The 22,067-nt window shown below is 47.7% G+C and overlaps 1 protein-coding gene across 1 annotated transcript; it reads right to left on the bottom strand.

Annotated features, from left to right (window-relative positions):
• Window positions 1–5,819: 5,819 nt before the first annotated feature.
• On the bottom strand, window positions 5,820–21,489 carry lrrc9 (leucine rich repeat containing 9; the record flags this gene model as incomplete). The annotated part of the gene is made up of 32 exons (XM_084438437.1): window positions 5,820–5,859; window positions 6,319–6,484; window positions 6,878–7,052; window positions 7,829–7,954; window positions 8,804–8,872; window positions 9,737–9,954; window positions 10,734–10,870; window positions 11,318–11,460; window positions 11,664–11,772; window positions 12,133–12,263; window positions 12,376–12,498; window positions 12,717–12,937; window positions 13,391–13,568; window positions 13,734–13,874; window positions 14,015–14,140; window positions 14,688–14,879; window positions 14,985–15,104; window positions 15,228–15,407; window positions 15,530–15,654; window positions 15,745–15,885; window positions 15,978–16,116; window positions 16,228–16,345; window positions 16,492–16,671; window positions 17,105–17,236; window positions 17,366–17,559; window positions 17,740–17,895; window positions 19,553–19,735; window positions 20,425–20,495; window positions 20,585–20,648; window positions 20,758–20,898; window positions 21,047–21,265; window positions 21,433–21,489. 32 exons carry the CDS (start codon window positions 21,487–21,489, stop codon window positions 5,820–5,822), a joined length of 4,515 nt encoding a protein of 1,504 aa, XP_084294563.1.
• Between the last annotated feature and the right edge of the window lie 578 nt (window positions 21,490–22,067).

Raw genomic sequence — 22,067 nt, 5'->3', positions numbered from 1 at the left:
GGGGCTGCAGGTCATCTCCCCGGGGCTGCAGGTAGCTTTCGGAGAGGCATCCTACTGGAGAGAAACCGATCACAGTTAGCCTAACTAAACAACCCTGGAGTCAACACGCCGATGTCTAGCAACCATTGTTGTCATTCACTATGGTTGCCTTTGCTACACCGTCAATGTTTGTTTCCTTTTGGTACTTTGCCGTGACATGAAAGCGTGACGGGTGACTGAGCTGTTGGCCTCTCGGCATTTCAGTAAACAACAAAAGAGAGGGCCATTTCGCTTAGGTTAGTTGGACAAGCTAACTGCCCCGACAGCTATTAATGTTAGCTATCTTGCTAACATTAGCTATAATGCTGTCAACACCATACATTTGCACCAATGTGGGTTAGACAGACAGCTTAGCTAACGTTAGTTAGTCTACGTGCTCGCAGGTCAGTCACGGCCATACCAACCTTGGTCTGATTCATAGAAATGTTGCGATGCTGATTAGCTTGCAAGCCAGCTAAGAACATAGATGTTAAATAAAATGGTAGCTGGATAGAAATGTAACGTAGACTAGCTACTATAGTATATATAGCTAGCAGGCAGCTAAGGGGGGTTGCCATGAAAACAACACAAGCCAGCGAGATAAAGCAAGCTAGCTACCAACTTACCTAACTAGCTATGACAGCCATCGTTCGGATCTGTGTCTTTTCTATCTTGAATATGATTTTGATATATGAATACACCTGGCCGATCTAACAAATCGACTGTGATACCACAGCTAGCTGGCTAGCTAGTTAACATTAGCCAGAGAGCAGCAAGCCGAGAGCTTGCTGGCGGAACAACAACAAAATGAGGTACAACTTGGTAGGCGGGGCCGTTCGTTGCGACCAATGGAATTCCCTGCTGCCGTAGACAACTCCGCCCACAAGATCGCCCCCCCTTCTCTCACTTTTTGCTCTCTCTCTCTCTCTCTCTCTCTCTCTCTCAATTCTGTTCACTTTCGATTCAAATGGCTTGTTATTGGCATGGAAGAATCGCTACACTACGTTTACATTAACAAAGGAAAAAAACAAAACAAAAGACCCTCTCTCTCTCTCTCTCTCTCTCTCTCTCTCTCTCTCTCTCTCTCTCTCTCTCTCACACATACACACACACACACACACACACACACACACACACACACACACACACACACACACACACACACACACTATGCTGGTCCAATCTAATCCGGTGATGACTTCCACTTCTGAGTTTTAATATTACGTTCTTTGGTGGTTACAGACTCCAATCCAAGACCCACACGTTTTATTGCAGGTGGGACATATGAGACTGGAGTTCCCTGTCATGGTTGTAGGCCAATGCCTTCTGAGGTGTTTTTGAGGCCACTTTTGTTCCCCTCTTCCTCAAGCCTCTGTAGGCTACGCCTTGCTTGCCCGCCCCCGGGAGACCATGGAAGAAGGGTCTATCTGCGGACTTGTAGACTACACAACACACCCACTTTCCTACATGACACACCCCCTTCACTACACACAATTGCGTCCAGAGTAACCTGCCTGGGGCCTATTTGCTTTGCAGTTGTGGTTTCCGGTCTAAGCAGATCGTGATCTCCTGTACAAAAACAGGCTTACCCATAAACCTGCGATGCGACAAGAGCTTCTTCTGGAATAAGCTACTTCGTTTGGTATGTCCATGTTTTATTCTAATTCGTACCGTCTGGCGAGACTAGGCTGCTCAATTCGGTATTTGTGTGACAGGATGCCAGCAGGCTCTAGACCGGAAACCAAGCAAATCGAAACCAGACTCCCCCGAGGAGAGCCTGGTGACGCTAGGCTACGTCCAGAGGCATTTTGGTCTGCGACCGTTGATAACACCCCTTGGAAATCGAAAATAAACTCAGCAGCTACAGACCATTCGGAGGCACCACTCTATATGGAACCTTCCGAGGAGCCTGGTGTGCTGGCTGTAGGTGATTTAGGCGGTGTAGGTTAGGAAGTGTGGTGATACAGACAGCATGGTAGTCAGCAAACAGACGAGGATAAATCCAGGCACTTCAAAAAGTGAAAAAAACGAGGGAAAAGGATATATTAAAAAGCCTTTAATAAATCATGGCTGCTCAAAATTTTTAAAAAGCCAACATGTTTCAGTCAACACAGGACCTTCTTCAGGGCTAATAGGCAGAATGGTAGTCAGCAACTTTAGTGTGGATGGAGATTTTTTCTTTTGGAAACCACCAAATGTTTTCAAAAGGCAGCCGAGGCCTGTGTGATCAGGTTTTGGATTTCGAGGTCGACGTTGATGTCCTCTGCAGGAATGCTGCTGAGGTATTTTGTTATGATGGAACTATTATCAGGGGTTTGTGTTCATTGGTGAAAACAGTCATGGAGGTTGAGCGGTGGAGGGCCATTGATAGATGACCTCTGTCTTGGTGGTGTTGACAGAGAAAGCCCCATTCTACACACACACACACACACACACCCTTTCCCATGACAACTTCTGTAACATCTGACTGCAACAACAATACAAGCATTGTTCTTTGGGTGCATTAATTTCGGCATGAAAGAAAATGTCTTCATTTCAGTTTGTGGTGTATGCAAGCATTTTTGCCCCATGTTGGACACAATAACCAAAATACCCCGCAGTAGTCACTGGTTAACCGATATTACTCCCTATAATCCTAGCACAAACATACAACATACCCCTGTCCCTTTGGTGACCCAAGTCATAAAAAGAATACCTAAACAAACTGAAATGCTGTGGGTTGGCAGGGCCTTGTATCAAACACTGTCCTGTCAGTACTCTATACTGTAGGCACACTGAGCATCTATTCAAATGTGTGATTGTGAAGAGCAATAATGTTTGATAATATTTCCACGGATGTGTTAGGTGAAGGCTATAAATAAACAGTTCTGTTTTGTGGCTTTTTAACATTGAAGGATAAGCCATGTTCTATATCAACAGAAGCATTTTCCTTCTCGCATCCCATTATCCCTGTCACTCTCCTTTATCTGTGCTTTCTTTCTCTCCCCTTCCTCAATTTGATTCCAGGGAGACAGGAAATGAATTACTGTGAAATGGCAAGCCACAACAATAACTCAGTGAGATTTTTAGAGAGGGCATTATGTCAAGATTGTCTGTAAATGGGGGTGTACTTGTGGGTCTGCGAAATAAACTCGGAACATTATGTACCGTTGGAATATATAAATAAAATTTCAATCGCATTGCTTTGATAAAACACACTTGGGTTGCCATAGTAAATTTATTTTCCAGAAGTGCCATTTAGAAGAAACTGATTGACATTGAAGTAATTGTAACCTACTACTATTGTACCTCTGCACATGTAAATCCAAGCTACAAAATGTGTTATGGTTATGGGGTACTGTATGTTGTTCCCACTTAAAACTCCTATGGACATTACTCTGAGTAGACTATTTTTTTTCCAGTGAAGTTGTGACAGTTTTTGAAAGACCGGATAAGCAATACCTTAACAGTACATTATCTGTATTTGGGGATTGGTCTTAAACATCTATTAACATGCTCAACCGTCTCACTTCACCCACAACCCCAGCCCCCAACTGGAACCTGAGTAGATAGCACAGAAAACATGATCCATTCAGCAATTATTCACACAGTCTTGGACTAATGGTACTCTGAATGCACAGACACAGCAGAATGTAGGGAGCCAGTGGACCAGCAGTAATGGCCCCTTACAGAGCGTGTGTGTGTGTGCGTGTGTGGTGGAGGGGATGGGGGCATCATCTCCAACTGATTCACAACAAGCGCAAACATGTCTAATGACGAGTCAAGACTAGGGATGTAGAGACCCACTCACTCACTAATTTTACCTCTCTCCGTCTCTACCTCCCTTTCTATCCCCCTCCCTCTCTACCTTCTTTCTCTCTCTTTACCTCCCTTTCTCCCTCCCTCCCTCCCTTTGTCTCTCTCTCCCTCCCTCCCTCCCTCCCTCCCTCCCAGGCTAGGCTCGATATCAGGCAGAAGAAAACATAACCTGTCACATTCCATCCCATTAAACCGGCTATGAACCATGTGCTCCACTCATAGGGAAAGAGAGAGGGAGAAAGCGAGAGAGGGAAGAAGGGAGAGAGTGAGGAGGAAAATGATAGCAAAGTGCATCTGGGCTCACTCAAGACAAATGAATTATTCACAATATGTATGCTAATGTCAGTTTAATACTAAAAATACTGACAGATATGCAAGAGACACATAGTATAAGAAAGATTACCAATGATTCTCAATCCCTATACAGTACATCCATACAGAACATACGGTGAACAAATATATCATACGCAATTACCCATTGCAATATTTAATACATTAGAGCACTCTCATGAAGCCCCACAGCTGCGCATTACTGTTTTTTTTCTCAGTGTTGGACTCGGCTCAACAGCTACCATTTGATGTCAAGCAGAGCAAGGTAATGACAGTGCACTCTCACCGGCTCTGTCTTTAGCCCTGCTTAATGGGAGTTAACACAAATTAAGTGAAGTTAAGTACATGCATTAGAGGGCCAGCCATTTGTTTTCGCTGCCTGGAACTCTACAGAGCAGGCTGTGGTGCTGTAGCTGGGAGCGTACCCCAGAGAGCCTGACTGCATATCGACTGATCGTGGCCTAGACTCGATGCCTTTCTCTGTGGAAGAGAGGAGGATTCATCAAGGGCTAACTGGCAGTGGGGTGGAGGCTGAGATAGTGGAGCGCTAGGGACACCTAGTGGTCAGGATTACATGGCCACGCAGAAGAGAGAAAACACAAATATTCCAGGTAGCTTGTTATGATCCAGCCAGAGCACAAAAACAATTGCACTATTACTCCCAGCTCTATATCAAAGTCTCTCATATGAAAAGTCAAGTTTCAGCATCAAGGGACATATCGGAGCCTAAATGACTGTTTGTGGTAAAGATAGGACAGTGACATAATACTAGGTCTGCACTAATACACCCAACTTTAAAAGATGGATTATATCCTGTCACAGTACAGTACATGAGGTTTTCCTACTAGAAGCCATATTGCGGTGAGCTTTGAGAAAAGAGGCGAACATGTTGAAAGTGATAGATCTCTTGCAATCCATTTGGACCTCATTCAAGATTATAGCTCCATCTGAGTGACTGCAGATTATCGTCCACAGAGAGGTGCGCTAATGCTGGATTATCCCCTCGCCGGGGATCCATTTAACCTGATGGACACAACATGCCAGCCTCACACAACACCGCACGTCTGCGCGCGTTTTGTTTTTCGCTTTTCAGCTGCGACCAGCAGCTCTAATAGGTCGCTCTGTCGGTCGGCTGGTCCACAAAAACTTGGTCTGGCTGCACATGCGCATGCGTGGTCGCAGCTATTGCAAAATTGTTTTTGTTCAGGGTAAGAGGATGGAAGCATTGTGGCCTTGACTCCAAAACCTCTCAGTATCAAACATTACAATGGTTCAAGAACCACACACTGTATGTGGATGGAAAATGGCAGTTATTCATCTATGAAAAAAGGAAATATCTTTCTCTCTCGAGTAACATGAATCCCTACTGTCTAGAAGTACGTAGAAGTCTTTTAGTCAAAATCCAATTCAAAGCAGCAGCGATGTCATAAAGTGTAGACATACCATATGTAATATATAGAATTTTTGATAAAGCTCACAGAGTTCTTGTTTTTTACAGTTCATCTCACAAAAAATATACAAATAGAATTCAGATAAACTATCGGTCTATGATCCTGGACTGAACCAAACAGTGTTCCACCTCCTATGTGTGCAGTGACCCACGCAGTGTCCAGAGGTCCATCTCCCGGTGCCATCAGGGGTGCTCTGACCTCCTCTGTCCCCTCACTGCAGGGCTACATGGGCGGAGGTTTAGGAGTGCTGGAACTCTGGAACCTGTAGCAGAGGAGAACACCCAGCTTAGCCTCTCAGTGTATCCCCAGAGCATGTCCATGCTGAATCACAGAGATGATGTCCCTAATAAGTAAATGGTAAATGGACTGCACTTATATAACGCTTTTATCCAAAGCGCTTTACAATGGCCTCTCATTCACCCATTCACACACCAAGGGCGGCAGCTGCATGCAAGGTGCTAGCCTGTTCGCTGGGAACAATTTGGGGTTCAGTGTCTGACTCTTGCCCAAGGACACTTCGACATGTGGACAGGAGGGGGCCGGGATTCGAACCACCGACCCTACGATCATTGGACGGCCAGCTCTACCTCCTGAGCCACAGCCGCCCGCATAAGCAAACAGGAGGGCCGACCAGTGAGACCAGTAAACATGCAATGAAATGAGGTAGGGCCGTCCACAACAGAGAGAGCACCGAAGTGTGTGAGTTGAGGGCATCAGCGACCTGCCGTCCAGCTCCTGGTTGGGGTATGTGATGAGGACCCTGTGTCCGTTGGGCAGGAGGCCGGTGGTGGGCAGGCTGCTCCCGGCTCCTCTGATGTGCCTGAGGGTCATCTCGGCCAGGGCGCTGCGGGCGTGTGCGGCGGGACTGCCTTGCTTCTGCTTCTTGTCTAAGACGGGGTGAAATGAACAGCTCTGTGGATTACAGTCCCGGGGGGCCAAGATACGAATGTCAGACGCCGGGGAGAGAAGATCTAATCACGAGCGACGAGTGACCCTGGGTGCTCTCTCGTTTGTCAACTCTTGTTCGTTAACAAGCATTAGGACAGAAGAGCAGAAGACCAATCTCCCCTTGGGGGATTAATACAGTATAACAAAACACAGCGACAAAATCAGTTATCATCTTAAGGACACCCTACACATTGGCGACAGCGATAAGCTTCTCACCACCAGATCCTCCATGCTAGTGTTGTTGTGTGGACACGCTGATAACATGAAGCCCTGTCTGTACAGTATGAGCCGAGAAAGAGGAGAGGGGACAGGAGAGAGGAGAGCGCACTGACGTTTGGCTGTGTCATGAGGACCTTCCTCCAGGCTGCAGGGCAGCAGGATCTCGTGACCCAGGAAGTGCTGCAGCCCTCCACTCAGGCTGGTCCCCCTGACGGGCACCGTGCGGGACATGAGGGGCTGAAGGCCAGGCAGGGCCACGTCCACGCCGGCCCCTGGGGCCCCCGGGCACTAGAGGGAGAACAGTCATGGGAGAGAGAGAGAGAGAGAGCGTCTGTCAATATACCCTTACTGTACCAGGTATATACTAGTGCCGAGGGAGAAGTTAGGCTAACTACAGAAGACGAGAAGCTACTTTGAGTCTGGTGAAATCTTCGTCTTACAGGTGCCCATGGGGACATGTTGGCCATGCCGTCCAACATTCTAAAGTTGGAAGTTGTTTGATGTTGGATTCAACATGTTCACCAATAAAAAAAATCCATCCAACCAACGCCAACAGTCACCAAACAAACATGGCACACCAATCCAACGTTGGTGTTGGTTAGTGTTGGTCGGGGGCAGTGTGCAGGCATCTGAAGTCTCTGCCACCTCTAATGAATCCTGCTCCATCCACACCCGTACAGCAGTGCGGATGACCAAACTGCTGTTGTCTCATGTGTAAGCATCTGATGAGAATGGTAAAGTCCACTCAGTAACAACAGCTGAATGCAAAGGAGGGGGTCGTGGGAGCAGAGCTTTTGGTGTTTATGTTTTTAATTGCACAGCCCAGGACCCCTCCTCCTTCTCCCTCCCCCCACTTATTCCCACATCCAGTCTTAGCGACCAGACGGGGGTCGGGCTGGGGGCAAATCCACGGGTGCACTATGGGCCCGGCTCCTTTCATCTAATCAGCAGGATGAAGCCAGCGGGCTCAGGCTGATTTTAATTGAGCGCTGGACGAGCATTGCTGGTTCGTACTCTCGTTATGTGGAGATCAAATGAGTGTGTGTGTGTGTTCCAACTCTCACCTGTGTTTCTGTGCAGAGGAGCTCAGCTCTGGTCCTTTCCTCCAGGGTAACCATCACCCCATCCAGAACCTGCAGCCTGGAGAGGCGCAGTACCACAGACGGCCTGTGGAGGGACCGCCGTGCCACCTACAGTAGGGATACACAGAAACCTAAATCAAATATCTCACGCTATCAAGGCTGTTCTGGGACATCTCAGCTCCCCGACTCCCTCTAAGTGAACTGTCCTCAGAGTCCAGACTACCATCTCGTCCAGTGACCCATCTGAGGGCCTTCCCCTCTCCCCTGTCCTATTGATGCTCTGCCAAAGTCCTGCTCCGCGGGGCCGCCAGAGCCCTGTCTGTTCCTGCAGGACACTGCTGTTGGTGAGGGCAGAGGGCAAGGGACAAGAGAGACCGTCTGGCCGGGGTGCACGAGTGTAGCAGTGATCTCATGCGGTTGACAGCAGGAGGTATTGTCTCTAGGGCGGCCGTTGGCTCCCCCCGGCAGGACTAAGCCCCCTGCGGGATGAAGGGAAGGGGGACGGGGGTGGGGGGGGCTGAGGGGTAAACAGCTGAGCGCCCCTCCCCCCCGGGCATTGCACTGGGCACGGAGGAGGGAGGCCAGAGCAGCGGGCTCCAGATGTCCGATGCCGGCCAGTTTGAGGCACAGCAGACGGCCCCTTAGTGTAATCGCTTAATTTAGAACCGCAGAGCTGAACAGGGTGCGTGTTACGCGAGAGAACGCGAGCCTGTAAACATTCCTGTGAGAATTTTGTTCATGAGTGGGAATGAGGTCAAAGTGTCCTGGGGCTTCTTCCTATGACAGGCAGGTTTAAATCTCAGAAGCAATCTTTAAACAAACTTTAAACTAATTCAGGCACAATCTACGGAATATAGGCTCAATATGTAAATCAGTTCACACAAGGACTTTTTTGGACAGTATTGTTTGTGTTAGACATACTGTACATTGCGACCACTGGTATGCATCAATACTCACAGGGTTCCCTATGATGGAGAGCTCAACCAGGGAGGGAAGGACCTCTAGCTTGTCCAGCTCTGATATGTCCTACAGAGGAGAGAGAATAAATATCATTTTCAGAACCAGTATTTAGATTTTCCTTTGCCTCCCTCAGATTTTCTTTTGTTGTGTAATAAATATGCTGTTATAACCATGGATACGTGTCTTTAGGGCTGGACCGTATCTTAGTTTTGGTGTTGTGAGCGGGGGCGTGAGCATCTGGAGAGATTACATGTGTGAGCTCTCATTAATTTCATGAAAGACTTCTGGCATGCAAAGGTATCTCTCCCACGTGTTCGTGACTGGGCTTGGCTGTGACTCACACAGGCCCCCGCTGTGAGGAGAGGTGTGTTGGGATGATTGCCGCATTCTTATGTCTTAATTGAAAACCATGGAAAGATTAAGGAAAGGGGAAAAGTACTCGCCACAACGTGCAAATCACACGCCTGGGGTGAGAATGAGACACGGGGTGGGAACCTGATTACACGTTGCCTTGATTGTGCCCCCCCCCCCCCCCCCCGTACTCATACTACATGCCTGACCTTCAATCAATGTCGATTCTCTTCAGCACCAGCCCACACATGGCACAGCAGGGGGGTAACGATGTCTGATTAATATATTTCGCCCCCTTGTTCGCAAACACTGAGAAAACGAATATGGCTGCGCTGTAGTTCAAAATAGGACACATTCTAATACATAGCAGTTTGAATAGGAGGGGCGAATCAGAATAACTCATCACTAAATCAGCCCCAGCACAAAGGAGTGACTTTGACCTTGGTGGGGCCGCCTCAGGAAACCAGAGCAGGATCACACTGGGAATTCTCTATTACAGTAGGTCAATGGAAAATAACAGTGAAGCTCGGTACTGGCAGAGCAGGCAGAGACGGGAGGACTGCGGTTCTGGAGGGGTACCTGTAGCTTGTTCATGCCCAGGAATAGCCTCCGTAGCTCGGTGAGGGGCTGGAGGTGGTTGAGCTCGCGGATGCGGTTTTCGGCCAGGTGCAGCTCCAGCAGGACAGCCTGGCCGAAGAAAGAGTTCTCCCCCAGAGCCTTGATCCTGTTCCTGTCCAGGACCAGCTCCCTGAGACGGAGTAGCCCCTCCAGGCCCTCCACCTGACTGATCTCATTCCCTGGGAGGAGAGTCCCAGTCCAATCATCAGTAACGGCATGGCTGTAATGGCTATATTTTAATTTTGGAGTGGATCTGAATCACGGGGTGAGTCCACAAGCCCCCCAAACATGGCTGGCTATTCACCTCCATTCATTTTTTGGACTTAGGCTCCAGAATGAAAAATTCCCCCCATTCATTGTCAATGGGGGTAATTGAAACGGTCATATCTCGACATGGGAAGGTCACAGAGACACAGGGTTTGGACTGGCATAAATCTCTCAACCTAACGAATGCAGCGATATCAAACAACTTCTGCTCGCATGCACAGAGCAATGAAATGCATTCATGGGCAGAGTTCTGTGCTCTCTGAGCACCATTTCTAGTTAATATCGGGACCCCAACACTTAAGTGTACAGTGAATAGGTCTAGTTTTATGATGATCCTATGCATGTGTTATGTTTAAGTATTATTTGTAAATATTCTTCTGAAAAAAAGAGTCTTCTACTCTCAGTCTTGGAAGGAGTGTAACTAAATGTCTTGACACGTACAGACAACCAGTGTGGGCCGAAAATAACCACATACGTGTGGGTCCAGCATGGCAGGACAACTGTGATGAAAAAGCACAATCAAAGGCCATCAACAGCAGATAAAAACAGGGACGTCTCCGCCGCACGCCATATCCTTTCTCCTCGCCCATCTGGACCGGTCTGAGGGGAGCTCTGCTGGTACAGGCCTTTCACAGGCTTTGATTCCACACGGAAGAGGGAGTTAACACAACACACAACAACACAGACGTACCTTGGAGGAAGAGTGCTTTGAGATTGGTGAGCCTGCTGAGTTGAAGATTGGCCATATTGGAGATGCCATTGTGGCTCAAATGCAGCACCTCCAGGCTGCCCATCAACGGCTCCAGGCTGTCGCCAGGCCCTGATTCCCTTTAACACACACACAGAATAGGAGCTCTGGGAGTTCAGCGCTTTGGCTGAACGAACAGCACACTCTCTCTCCCCTCGCTGTCCCATTTAAGCAGGCCTAACCACACAGGTGCGCAGCGACTCATACAGGCAATCACAGAAGGGCCACGAAATAGCTTGACCCCCCTCAACGTGCTTTCCGATTTCTACCACTTTTACGGGTCCTTTATGAATTAAGTCGGTCTTCCAGGACAACTGGAGAAAAACAGGAGCTTTTTCGAGCTACTGGCAAGACCGCGGAGTCTGCGTTAAAAGATAGGTTCATGCTGCCCCCAAAAGGCTAAAATCACAACATGTACTTTGTAACACATAAAAAACTGCATCTCAAAAATCCACAACAACACTGAATTCATATACTTATATAGATATGTTATATCAACAGCTAACTGTTGTCTCTGGTGCCGGTACCTGCTGCCTTTGGACGAGCCCTGCTGCTGGCCATAGCCACTGGAGTTGACCTTGTGGTATAAGATCTGCCTGCTGGTCAGGTGTGGCTGTGCCTTCTGTCGGGGCAGGATGGATTCGATGTGGTTATAGTTCAAACACAGAGCCTACAAGGGAGAAGAGCACAGAATTATTTGTTGTTGTTGTTGTTGTTTCTGTTGTTGTTGTTAAGCACCTTAACACTGCCACAGTGGCATTCTGGGAGTTGGCACATCACAACGCCTAGGACAGGTCACATATTGAAAAAGGACAGGCCAAAACAACATAATGTCAGTGAATAATCAGTCCGGCTGTGTAACGGTTGCTCCACCTTGATACTGGGAAGGTAGACCAGGCCACTGAAGGAGGTGAGGTTGTTGTGCTCCAGGTTGACACTGCGCAGGTTGTGGAACAGGTCTGCCGGGGCCAGGTCCACCATCCTGTGGGGAGATGAGACCCTTCAGACAAACTACTCCCGTCCTCATCACTGGAGCGAAACGCTGTACTGTACAGGAAGCTTGCAACACTGCACAGGAAGCTTGAAACACTGCACAGGAAGCTTGAAACACTGCACAGGAAGCTTGAAACACTGCACAGGAAGCTTGAAACACTGCACAGGAAGCTTGCAACACTGCACAGGAATCTTGAAACACTGCACAGGAAGCTTGAAACACTGCACAGGAAGCTTGAAACACTGCACAGGAAGCTTGAAACTGCACAGGAAGCTTGAAACACTGCACAGAAAGCTTGAAACACTGTACTGTACATTGCCTTGGCTTTACAGGGGACCTGCTGCTCACCTGATGGCGCTGGACGGCAGGTGGAGGTCAGTGATGTCTGAGTAGCTGGAGTGGCCCAGCTTCTCGGCAACCATGTCAGGGGTCAGCCGCCCGCCAAACACGTCCTTGGCGTTCTCGCACTCCGACATTTCCTACGTAACACACTGGCCTCATCACCTCTGTCTCCGAACGCAGTGAACGGACTCTTTATCTACAGTGTCAACAAACGATCAGACTGGTTGAGCGATCCTCAGTCATACATACCACTGCAATCCCATCCAATGCCTTCAGAGAGGGCAAGTGGAACACTACGTAGATCCGGTAGTTTTCCAGTTTCTCCACTAAAGGATTCCCAAAGAGATCCAGAATGATTAGGTTTGTCAATGCCTGGAAAAGGTGGAGAAAAAAATCACTATACATCAAGAAGTGGAAAACTCAAAAACAATGGCATACTGTATGTCTACACCTGTCTTTATACAGTATTATCATATCATGACAGCAGAACGAGTCACAGAGCATTACATCAGAACAGATTACAGAGCAATGTCTCATGATGCACTCGTATATTGCGAGACAATATGTTTCCTTCTTTAATGTCTCCAGACCTTGAGATGGTAGATGTCTCGCGTGGTGGTGACCAGGTTGTTGCCGATGTAGAGCTGGAACAGCGAGCGGGCCCTCTGGAGCCCGTACAGGGAGCCGATCCGGTTGTCCTCCACAGACAGGAAGTGCAGGTTGGGCAGCCGCTCCAGCACCGCACCGTCCAGACAGGACAGCTGGTTGTTGTTCAGACTGAGCCTCGTCAGCTGATGCAGCTTGGACACGCCTGAGAGGACAGAGACACAAACAGGGATGGATGGATGGATGGATGGATGGATGGATGGATGGATGGATGGATGGATGGATGGATGGATGGATGGATGGATGGATGGATGGATGGATGGATGGAAGGATGGATGGGTGGGTGGGTGGGTGGTTAGGTGGGTAGGCAGGCAGGCAGGCAGGTAGGTAGGTAGATGGATGGATGGATGGATGGATGGATGGATGGATGGATGGATGGATGGATGGATGGATGGATGGATAGATAGATAGATACTTTAATTTAAGGTGTCCCCGATTAGAACCTCTGTGATACTGTAGATATATACCTGCCTGATTCTCTTAGCAGTCACATACCACAGTACTGTATAAAGGGCTATAAATAAAAGACACTCAACGTGTTATCCTCTCTGCTGGTGCATAATTAGGTCTTTAGTGAGTCTGAGAGACAGAGACTGACCGTCCAGTCGTGAGATGCAGTTGTTATTGAGGGACAGCTCCTCCAGCTGCTGACAGTTGTCCAGACCCTCGACCTTGGAGATGTCGTTGTCATTGAAGGAGGCCCAGCGCAGGCTGACCAGTTTGTCCAGGTTGGTCAGCCTGGAGAGCCGCTGGCCATCGAGGTTGAGGGCTGTGATCTGGTCCCGGAACATGAACCGTCATTCAAAATTATTATTATTTTTTATTTTTTTAAGACGCCACGACTACAGGTGAATCCGTTAGCCTCAAATAAGAATGCGTCTTTACTGCCTAGCATTGCAGATTATTTTTTTGGGGGGGGCCTGTTCATGCCGCCAACTCACCTTCGCGGTCCAGCCTGGCTCGAGGTCCGCAGTGAGGTCCCAGGGCACCGGGCTGACCTGGCACAGGAGCTGGGCAGCTGTGAGCAGACTGAGGCTACGGGGGCGCTCACGGGCCGTCCTGGAGTGGGCCAGGAGGGACGCCTGCGGAGAGAGGCCGACGGGGAGCGATGGTTCTCTCACAGCACGCAAACACGCCAGCCTATCGGACGCGAGCCTATCTGACGACAGTTACATCCATGCTATATTACTGTATAATGAGGAGGGTTGGGACTCCTGGTTACCTGGTTGATCCTGGCGCCGGCGGCCATCTGAACAGCGGCCGTCGCCTCCTCCTCTGTCACCAGGACGTCATCCAGGTGTGTGAGGGTCATGAGACGTCCCAGCATGGTCGTCCGCACCGCCTCGGGCTGGAACACAGACATCAGTTTCATCCCGCAACAGTGTGTATTATACTGAGCCTGTGTCAATCAATAGCATAATGGTCACAATCTCTTGAACCACTCCCCTCCGGCAGGAGGCTGTGCTCCATTAGGCCCAAAACCTCTTGGCACAAAAACAGTTTCTACCCGACTATAACTGGCCTCATCAACAAGGCCCGTGACCCCCACTGACACTGCAGCATTATGTTGTACTTATTATTTTGATTGTATCATATATACAGTAGGATTGTATTGTACAGTATTTGCCTCCTCGCTATTGTATATATTTGCACTGTCCTGTCTTGTGCTTGGACCTTGTTTATTTATGTCTATTTATTGGTATGCACCAATTAGTCCAAAGCTAATTCCTAGTATGTGAAAACCTACCTGGCCAAAATAAATCTGATTCTGATTGTGATAATAGCATAGTATTAGTATAGTAGGCTATATAATTGTATTAATATAGTATAGTATAGTGTTAGTATATTATAGTATACTATTAGTATTAGTATAGTATAGCATGGTATAGTAGTACTCTGTGCCAGGGATTGTGGCGTGTGTCCAGTCTCAGCAGGGCCGGGGCGTGTTTCCTCAACACCGCGGTCTCTTCCCGGGCGCGGGTCAGCTGGTTCCAGCGCAGGTCCAGCTGCCTCAGCCGGCCCAGCCGCCGCAGGCCCTCCAGGGTCACCAGGCGGTTGAAGCTGGCGTCCACGTACTCCAGGTTAGGCTGAGGGAGGGGTCACGGTACGGGAAACGACACCGAAAATCAGCACAAGGTCACTCACGGAGAGCCGAGCGACCTGAACCTACAGTGTCGACCCGGCGGCCTCACCATGTGTGAGACGTCATCCAGGTGTGTGAACTCGTTGAAGCTGATGGTCAGGCGGCGTAGCGCCGTCAGCCGCGAGATCTCCTTCAGCTTGTTCAGACTGTTGCCGTGGAGATTCAAAACCTTCAGGGGAGGATAAAAAACAAATAGGGTACAGGTCGGGAGAGGGTTTACGAGGGCTATAATCATTGCGTCTGTGGGGGCAGTTATCGGTTAGCGTCTTTATGAAGAGGACCAGACTCTCACGGTGATCTGACTGAGGACGTTGGCTCTGGCCACGCTCAGCAGGGTCTTCTCGTCCAGGCTGAGCATCTTGGGCCGCGGTTTGAGCACGGGCTCCATGTTCAGAGCCTGCTCGTCCAGGGTGATGTTGTTGAGCGGGGGGTTGTCTGCGCTCTGCTCGGGAAACACAGGCTGGGCCGGGTCCTGGGAAAAAAAGCAACATAATTAACCGGTTAACTAAAAAAACGGAATAGCACTCTAAGAATCAATGCGCCAATCTGTGGCTGGATCACATATTGTTCACATCAAGGTGGGCTGCAGTGTACCTGGGTGATGTACTCGAAGTCTATGATGTACTCGGGCAGGACGAGCTCGTGGTCGAACACAAACCACTGGCTCTGCCTGGGGCTACACTCACAGCCACCGGGCAGTTTGGAGGAGCAGGGTATCTCTGTGTGGAGAGCAGCCCCAAGTTAGTCCACCGCAACATGACAACAGAAGACTTTGCTGGTTTGAATACAGAATGAAGGTCTCAAAGAACCTCCACTTCTCTTGACTCCGTGCTCTGGCTTCACACTGCGGTATACGGAGTGGGCTTTTGGGTAGTTGCGGACGTCCACCGGCTCCCCCTCTCGAACAGGGAAACTACGGCCCAGGAATACTTTAGACACAATGACCTGACCTGGAGACAGGACACACATTCAGCCACTTTCAGTAAATATTGCAGTAATTTGGATAACATGGCTGTCGGGTTACAAAGCGCACCACACAGACCGTGTCTGAAAGGGAGAGGGTCTACTGCAGTCTGCTGGGAGTGGCCTTGGCCGGCCTGGCACAGTGCGTGCTGCATCCTGGGTCTGTCTGCCACACTCAGGCTGTTAGACATGGGCACAGCTCGCTCTCTGCCGAGGGCCTGGCACAAACATAAAAACACATGAGTCAAGTTACACACACTGGCAGGCTCAAATCTTAGGAAAGCATAATAGAATGCACAAAAATTACATTAGAATACAGGTATGTGCACCTTATACATCTCTGGGCTTTTGAATCCTTCCTCTGGAACATAAAAGACCTCATTTTTCTCACTGGTTCTTTCAGGATCAGCTACGTAGAACAGGTACTCCAGCCAGCGTTTGTAATTCCTACGTGGCAGCAAGGCGATATTGCAATAGGATCAGATGCAAAGAGGTGATCTGTCACGACCGTCCACTTCTACGTGGTACTGAGATGTGCGCAAGCAAGGGAGAGATGGCATTTGTCTTGGATCCACAAGCTAACGGGAACTCACTGAGAGAACAGAGCGGACTCTTCGCTGGCCAGCAGGACGTGGAGCTTGTCCTCGAAGCGGAGCCTCAAGGCGCGGTTGTGGATGCGGATGACGCGGTTGATCTTGACGCCGGTGACGCCGTGCGCCTTGTAGTCGCTCGCGCAGAACCGGGACAGCAGGAGATCGTAACAGGACGTGAACCTGTTGGGATGACAGGGTGATCTCAGACAAGAGCTGGGGTCACACTTGCCATCGCATATACAGTGCATGAGAAGCTACATGTAACTACACAGAAATAATAACGCCTAATTTATACCATAGCACGGCTCATGTCTCATGGCTCCTGGCTACTTGTATGTTCCAAACTATATGCTTGAAACGTCAAAGTAAAGTTTTGTTTGGAGCATGGGTCCCATTTCTTTATATTGACTATTGCTTAACCCAGCACCCTAAGAAGTGACGTGCGTATTCTACCTACTTTTCATGGCTCTTGGTTGCCTGGGCATTGTCTTTAGCTTGGTTTCCACTGCAGCCATGAGCCATGAGCCATAGCTCATCTCATGAAGAATAAATTAGGCTTATGTCGGTAGTAACAAGCGTGGGGGGGGGGGTTCATAGATCCCAGACTCAGTACCAGGAGTCTGAGGAACAGCCCTCTTCAAAGCGGATATTCCCCACTGTCTCCAGCTCCATCAACAGGAAGTGGACCATCAGCTCGTTCCTGTTGGTGGCTTGGGCCAACTCCCGCTGGTACCAGGACTCGATCCTGAAAACCAGAGAGAAGACTTTGATCAATCCAGACCTGTGTACTGGTACATACTGTATGATAATGCCGGCCAATGCAGGCCCTCGTCTCTGAGCGCTCTCCTGAGGATACGCCAAAACGGCGACTCACTTGTCCTGTCTCCTACTCCACAGTTTCAGCCTCTCCCTGAGGGCGTCCAGCTTGCTGAGGATCTTCTGCTCCAGCCCAGGGTCGTGGGTGATGTCACTGGGGTCCCCTGAACCCTCGCTGAGAGGGCACGGCCTGTCCTCCCAACGGGCAGACTTCCTGCACGCCCCCTGCACCTCTGACAGCTCACACTCCAGCTGGGAACACGCGGAACAAGGAGGAAACGTGCACCCATCACCTCTGAACATTGGAGTGTTAAGTAAAATCACTACCTGAACGTAATGTTTTGGAGGCTTGAATGAGCTTTTCTAGCACTGTATCCTTGGGAGTAAAGCAGCCCTAATATTTGAGAGGGCATTGTGTAGTAATGCACCTACATTTTTGAGGGCATAGTTGAGGGTTCTGATGCGGTCCTCTGGGAGTTGTAGGAGTGTTCTCTTGTTCTCCAGCAGGCTGGCCTGAGTCTCCGCCAGGTTCCTCTGGGCCGTGCGCACGCGCATGTTGTAGTACATCATCTTCTTCATCACTGTGGACTGGCAGGAACATGTGCATTCCACACCAGACAACATTACAGTATGTCTCATGTCACAGAAACTTGTTATCCATATTTTGGGCCCTTTACTCTTTTCTATCTACATGCTTCCTTTCGGCGATATCATCCACAAATACAATATCTCTTTTCACTGTTATGATGATACGCAACTATACATTCCCCTTAATCCTAGTGATCCCTTAATAATTGCATATCTGACATCATGGGCTAGATGTCCAGCAATTTCCTCCAACTCAATGATAGTAAATCTGAAATCATTGTTTTTGGGCCTCAAGTGTCAATTAACTCAGATCAGTGTAATCTCAGAAATTGGTCTACAGATATCCAACCTTACGCTAGGAACCTGGGTGTAATTTTTGGCTCTGACCTCTGTTTTGAAGAGCAAGTTAACAATGTTGTTCAGTCCTGTTTACATTAGTTAAGGATTTTTTCTAAGATCAGGTCATTTTTGTCTTTTGCCGATATGGAGAGGGTATTCCATGCTTTTATTATCTCACGCTTAGACTATTATAATTTTCTGTATTCATGTCTCAGTCAGAAGTCCCTCTCCTGCCTGCAATTGGTAGAAATGTTGCTGCAAGGCTTTTAACTAGGAGTAATAGGCACAACCATATTACCCCCATTTTAGCCTCTCCACTGGCTTCCTATTAGGTTTAGAATAGATTTGAAGATTCTGCTTTTAACTTGTAAAGTGCTACATGGTCTGGCTCCCTCTTACATCTTAGACCTTTTAACCCCCTATGAGCCGAAGCGCAGCCCAAGATCCTCAGGCCGGGCTCTTCTGTCTGTTCCTCCTCCCAGCTTGTGTCTCAAGGTGACTGGGCATTTGCAGTCAGGGCTCCTAACCTTTGGAATTCCCTGCCTGAGGATTTGAGACTAGCCCACTATGTCTCTTCTTTTAAATCTCACCTAAAGACTCAACTGTACATCAATGCGTTTTTATAATGACTTTACTCCACATGTTCTTGTTGCAATGGTTTTCTTGATTTTAACTATTTGTGCTTACCTTCCCTTTCTTGAGTTTCACTTTTTGTGTTTTTTTTCTGTTTTTGTTTCATCCTGTGTTTTGATGTATTGCTGATTGTTTGTAAAACACTTTGTAACATTTGTTTAAAAAGGTGCTTTATAAATAAAGTATATTATTATTATTATTGTGTAGAGGAAGATTATATGTACTGTACAGGAATATTATCCAATGCAGTCATTAGAAAATGTAACCTAAAAGGATATTACCAAAGTTGGGGGAGTGTAGAAATGTAACTATGATCAATAAATGAAAGCCTCTCTCTGAGGAGTAAGAGGCTCACTAGTCTTGTATAGCCAAACCTATCTCCACACATCATTTATGCTGTGCCAGTGGTGGAGGAAGGTCTGGCTGCACTCATTACCATTAGGAGATAGGGGGAAAACACTGTAAGACAATCACAATCGTCTTGGGCGTAGCGGTTGCTAGGTTTCACGTAGTCTGGATTGAATCTGATTGGGCCTGGAAAATCTTCCGTCACCATTGATTGGGCAGTAATAAACTAATGACCAGGCTTATCCCAAAACCAACATCCGGTGAGACAGACTAGAGGCTAACTGACCCCTGGAGACCACACTGATGGCAGCTAGCCCCGGGGACTGTTGTCCTTTACCTCAGCTGCGTCCTTCACTTGCTTGCTGGAGACATCGTAGGTGTCCAGCCGCCGGAGGCCTGGCATATGGTACAGCACGTGCGTAGCATAGTTACACAGCAGGCACACCGGGTTGGGGCTCGACTGGGGGTCCTTCAGTCCCAGCTTTCTCAGAGAGGGCAAGGGGGCCAAGAGGGTCAGCTCCTGTTAAGCCAGAGAACACAGAGAACCACCTAGTTTCACCAGAGAATACACACAGCCTCCATCTGAAATCACAACACATTTACCCCATTCACTTTGTACGGGCCTAGTCAAAAATAATGGATAAGAAAAACACACTCTATTTTATGCATTGTGTTGAGAACCCCCCCATGCTGTCCTTGTGGATTGCACAGTACAAAAGGAGCATGCAAACTGGACACAATGTCAAACCCGCCAAATCTGAAGTGTTTGGAAGGCACAGAAGCAGTTTTCTTTTCTTCTGTTCACCACACCATTACTCAAGCAACTAAAGCAGAAATAATAACACATTGTAACGACAAGCAAGGAAAGCAAGTGACGAACTGAACCATACTCAAAATCACCCAATCTTTGAAAGAATTGCAGTAACAATGTACAGTACTAAGGACAATATGCTGAGAATTACTATTCAAAATTCAAATCAAATAAAGAGGCAGGTAAAATGAAGGATCGGAGTCTGAGAGTGAGAATCAAAAACTTTGGGCTATGTGCTCATGGGTGATGCTTATGCAAGCTATAAGTGACATTTAATCTGCTTATGAAAGAAAGTAACACAAGAGGATAGGTTCATAATTGATCCCAAACCCAGCGGAAAGAGGAAAGAAGATTAAAACTTTAATTCCATGAAAATGATCACAGCAAGTTTTTCATACCTTGAAGGAGCTGATCTTGTTCCCGGATAGATTAAGATATTGAAGGTTGACATTAGGATCAAGGCTATGCCCTGTAAGATAGTCAACAAATGATAACAACACTGTTAATCAGCTGAGATCAAAGATACAATCAATATTTGAAGATATTGCTTAGACCTACCTATCTTTTCAATGTTATTGTCAGCAAGATTCAGTTCCCTTAGGTTTTCAATAGTGTGCAACCCCTTCCAAAAGATGATAAAAGTACATATTGTTAAAAGTGTGTTAAAACTGTGTCAATAAAGGAAAAGCAATCTTTGTAGGCAAAATACTTGACAAAGAAAGGTTTCTCACCTCTATTTCAGTAATGTAGTTGTTGTTGAGCCACAGCACCTGAAGGTTGACTAGCAACTCCAAATTTTCAATCTGTCTTATCTGGTTATCATAAAGGTAGAGTTTTTGGAGCAGAATGCAATGTTGAAGTCCAGAAATCTCCTGCAATAAAACATACTCTGTTAGAACCTACTTGTGCCTATTATGAAACAGCAGTCTATGGAGACAAACTGAATGCATAATTACTATGTTTCAAAAGCAAACCATCTGCCACTTTCCCCAGATGAGTGCATAGAGAGGCCAGACTCACCGTGAGCTGGCATTCCACCACCCAGAGTTCCCGGAGCAGGGGGCAGCACTCCAGGCCTTGGATGTGTCTGACACTCTGGCCCACGACGGTGAGCTGGCACAGCCTGGGGAAGAGGGCGAGGCCCACCATACGAGGATAACCGGAGAAGAACACCTCCAGGGATGTGACACTGCTACCGTCCTGGGGTATCTTTTCATAAGACACCCCATTGGCCACACACTGTGTTAAGGGATAGAACAAATGTACTGTATGTCAACGATACATCACAGAATGTATCTGTAATGGTGGTGTTTGGGCTATCTAAACGCACTGGAGTAATAAATTAGAAAGGTAAAAATGTAATAAAGGTATGAAAATGCACTTTCATGACATAACATAAAACTTACCAGTTCTTTGATGACCTCCTCGTCACCATTATGTCTCTGCTTTTCACTTTGTGTCATAGTCATATATCTCCTGTAATTAACATAAATAAGATGAACATTTCAACACAGCAATGGAATGATTGTGGAGAGAAAGAACATTAACATACGGCAATTCACCCAGTGTGTAACTTAGCTAGGGGGTGTAAAAGTTGGTTGACGTGCTGGTTTACCAGCAGAACAGTAAAAAAAATAAAAATAAAGGCAATCCTGTAGAACAGCAGCAACTTATTCACGGCTATTATAGTCACTAAAATCTAGTTAGCTCATTTAATGCTGGCTATGCGTTAGCAACGCTAGCTACATAGTGCTATGGAATTTCGATTAGAAAATGAACTTTAATTACTTAGCTACATTGCGTCTGCATGAGAATCCAATGTCAAATCATCTATAGACTCCTGTTAGCGTCTGCAAAGGTTAGGCTCATCACAGTCTTCTCCAGTCTAATGTGGTTTAGTTTAGTGGTGTCTGGCTGGCACCCAGCTGGTATGTTTGACATCAGGCCGTTTCTAAGGAGGTGCGTCTCCGTTGCTCAGGAGCCATCTTGAAATGTGTGCAAGAACTTTTACGTTTATCACACGAGGGCGCCACAGTGCAAG

The sequence above is a fragment of the Borostomias antarcticus genome, assembly GCF_949987555.1.
Source record: "Borostomias antarcticus genome assembly, chromosome: 5".
Taxonomy (NCBI): domain Eukaryota; kingdom Metazoa; phylum Chordata; class Actinopteri; order Stomiiformes; family Stomiidae; genus Borostomias; species Borostomias antarcticus.
The sequence above is the reverse complement of the archived record's forward strand: the minus strand, read 5'-3'. Positions and strand labels throughout refer to the sequence as shown.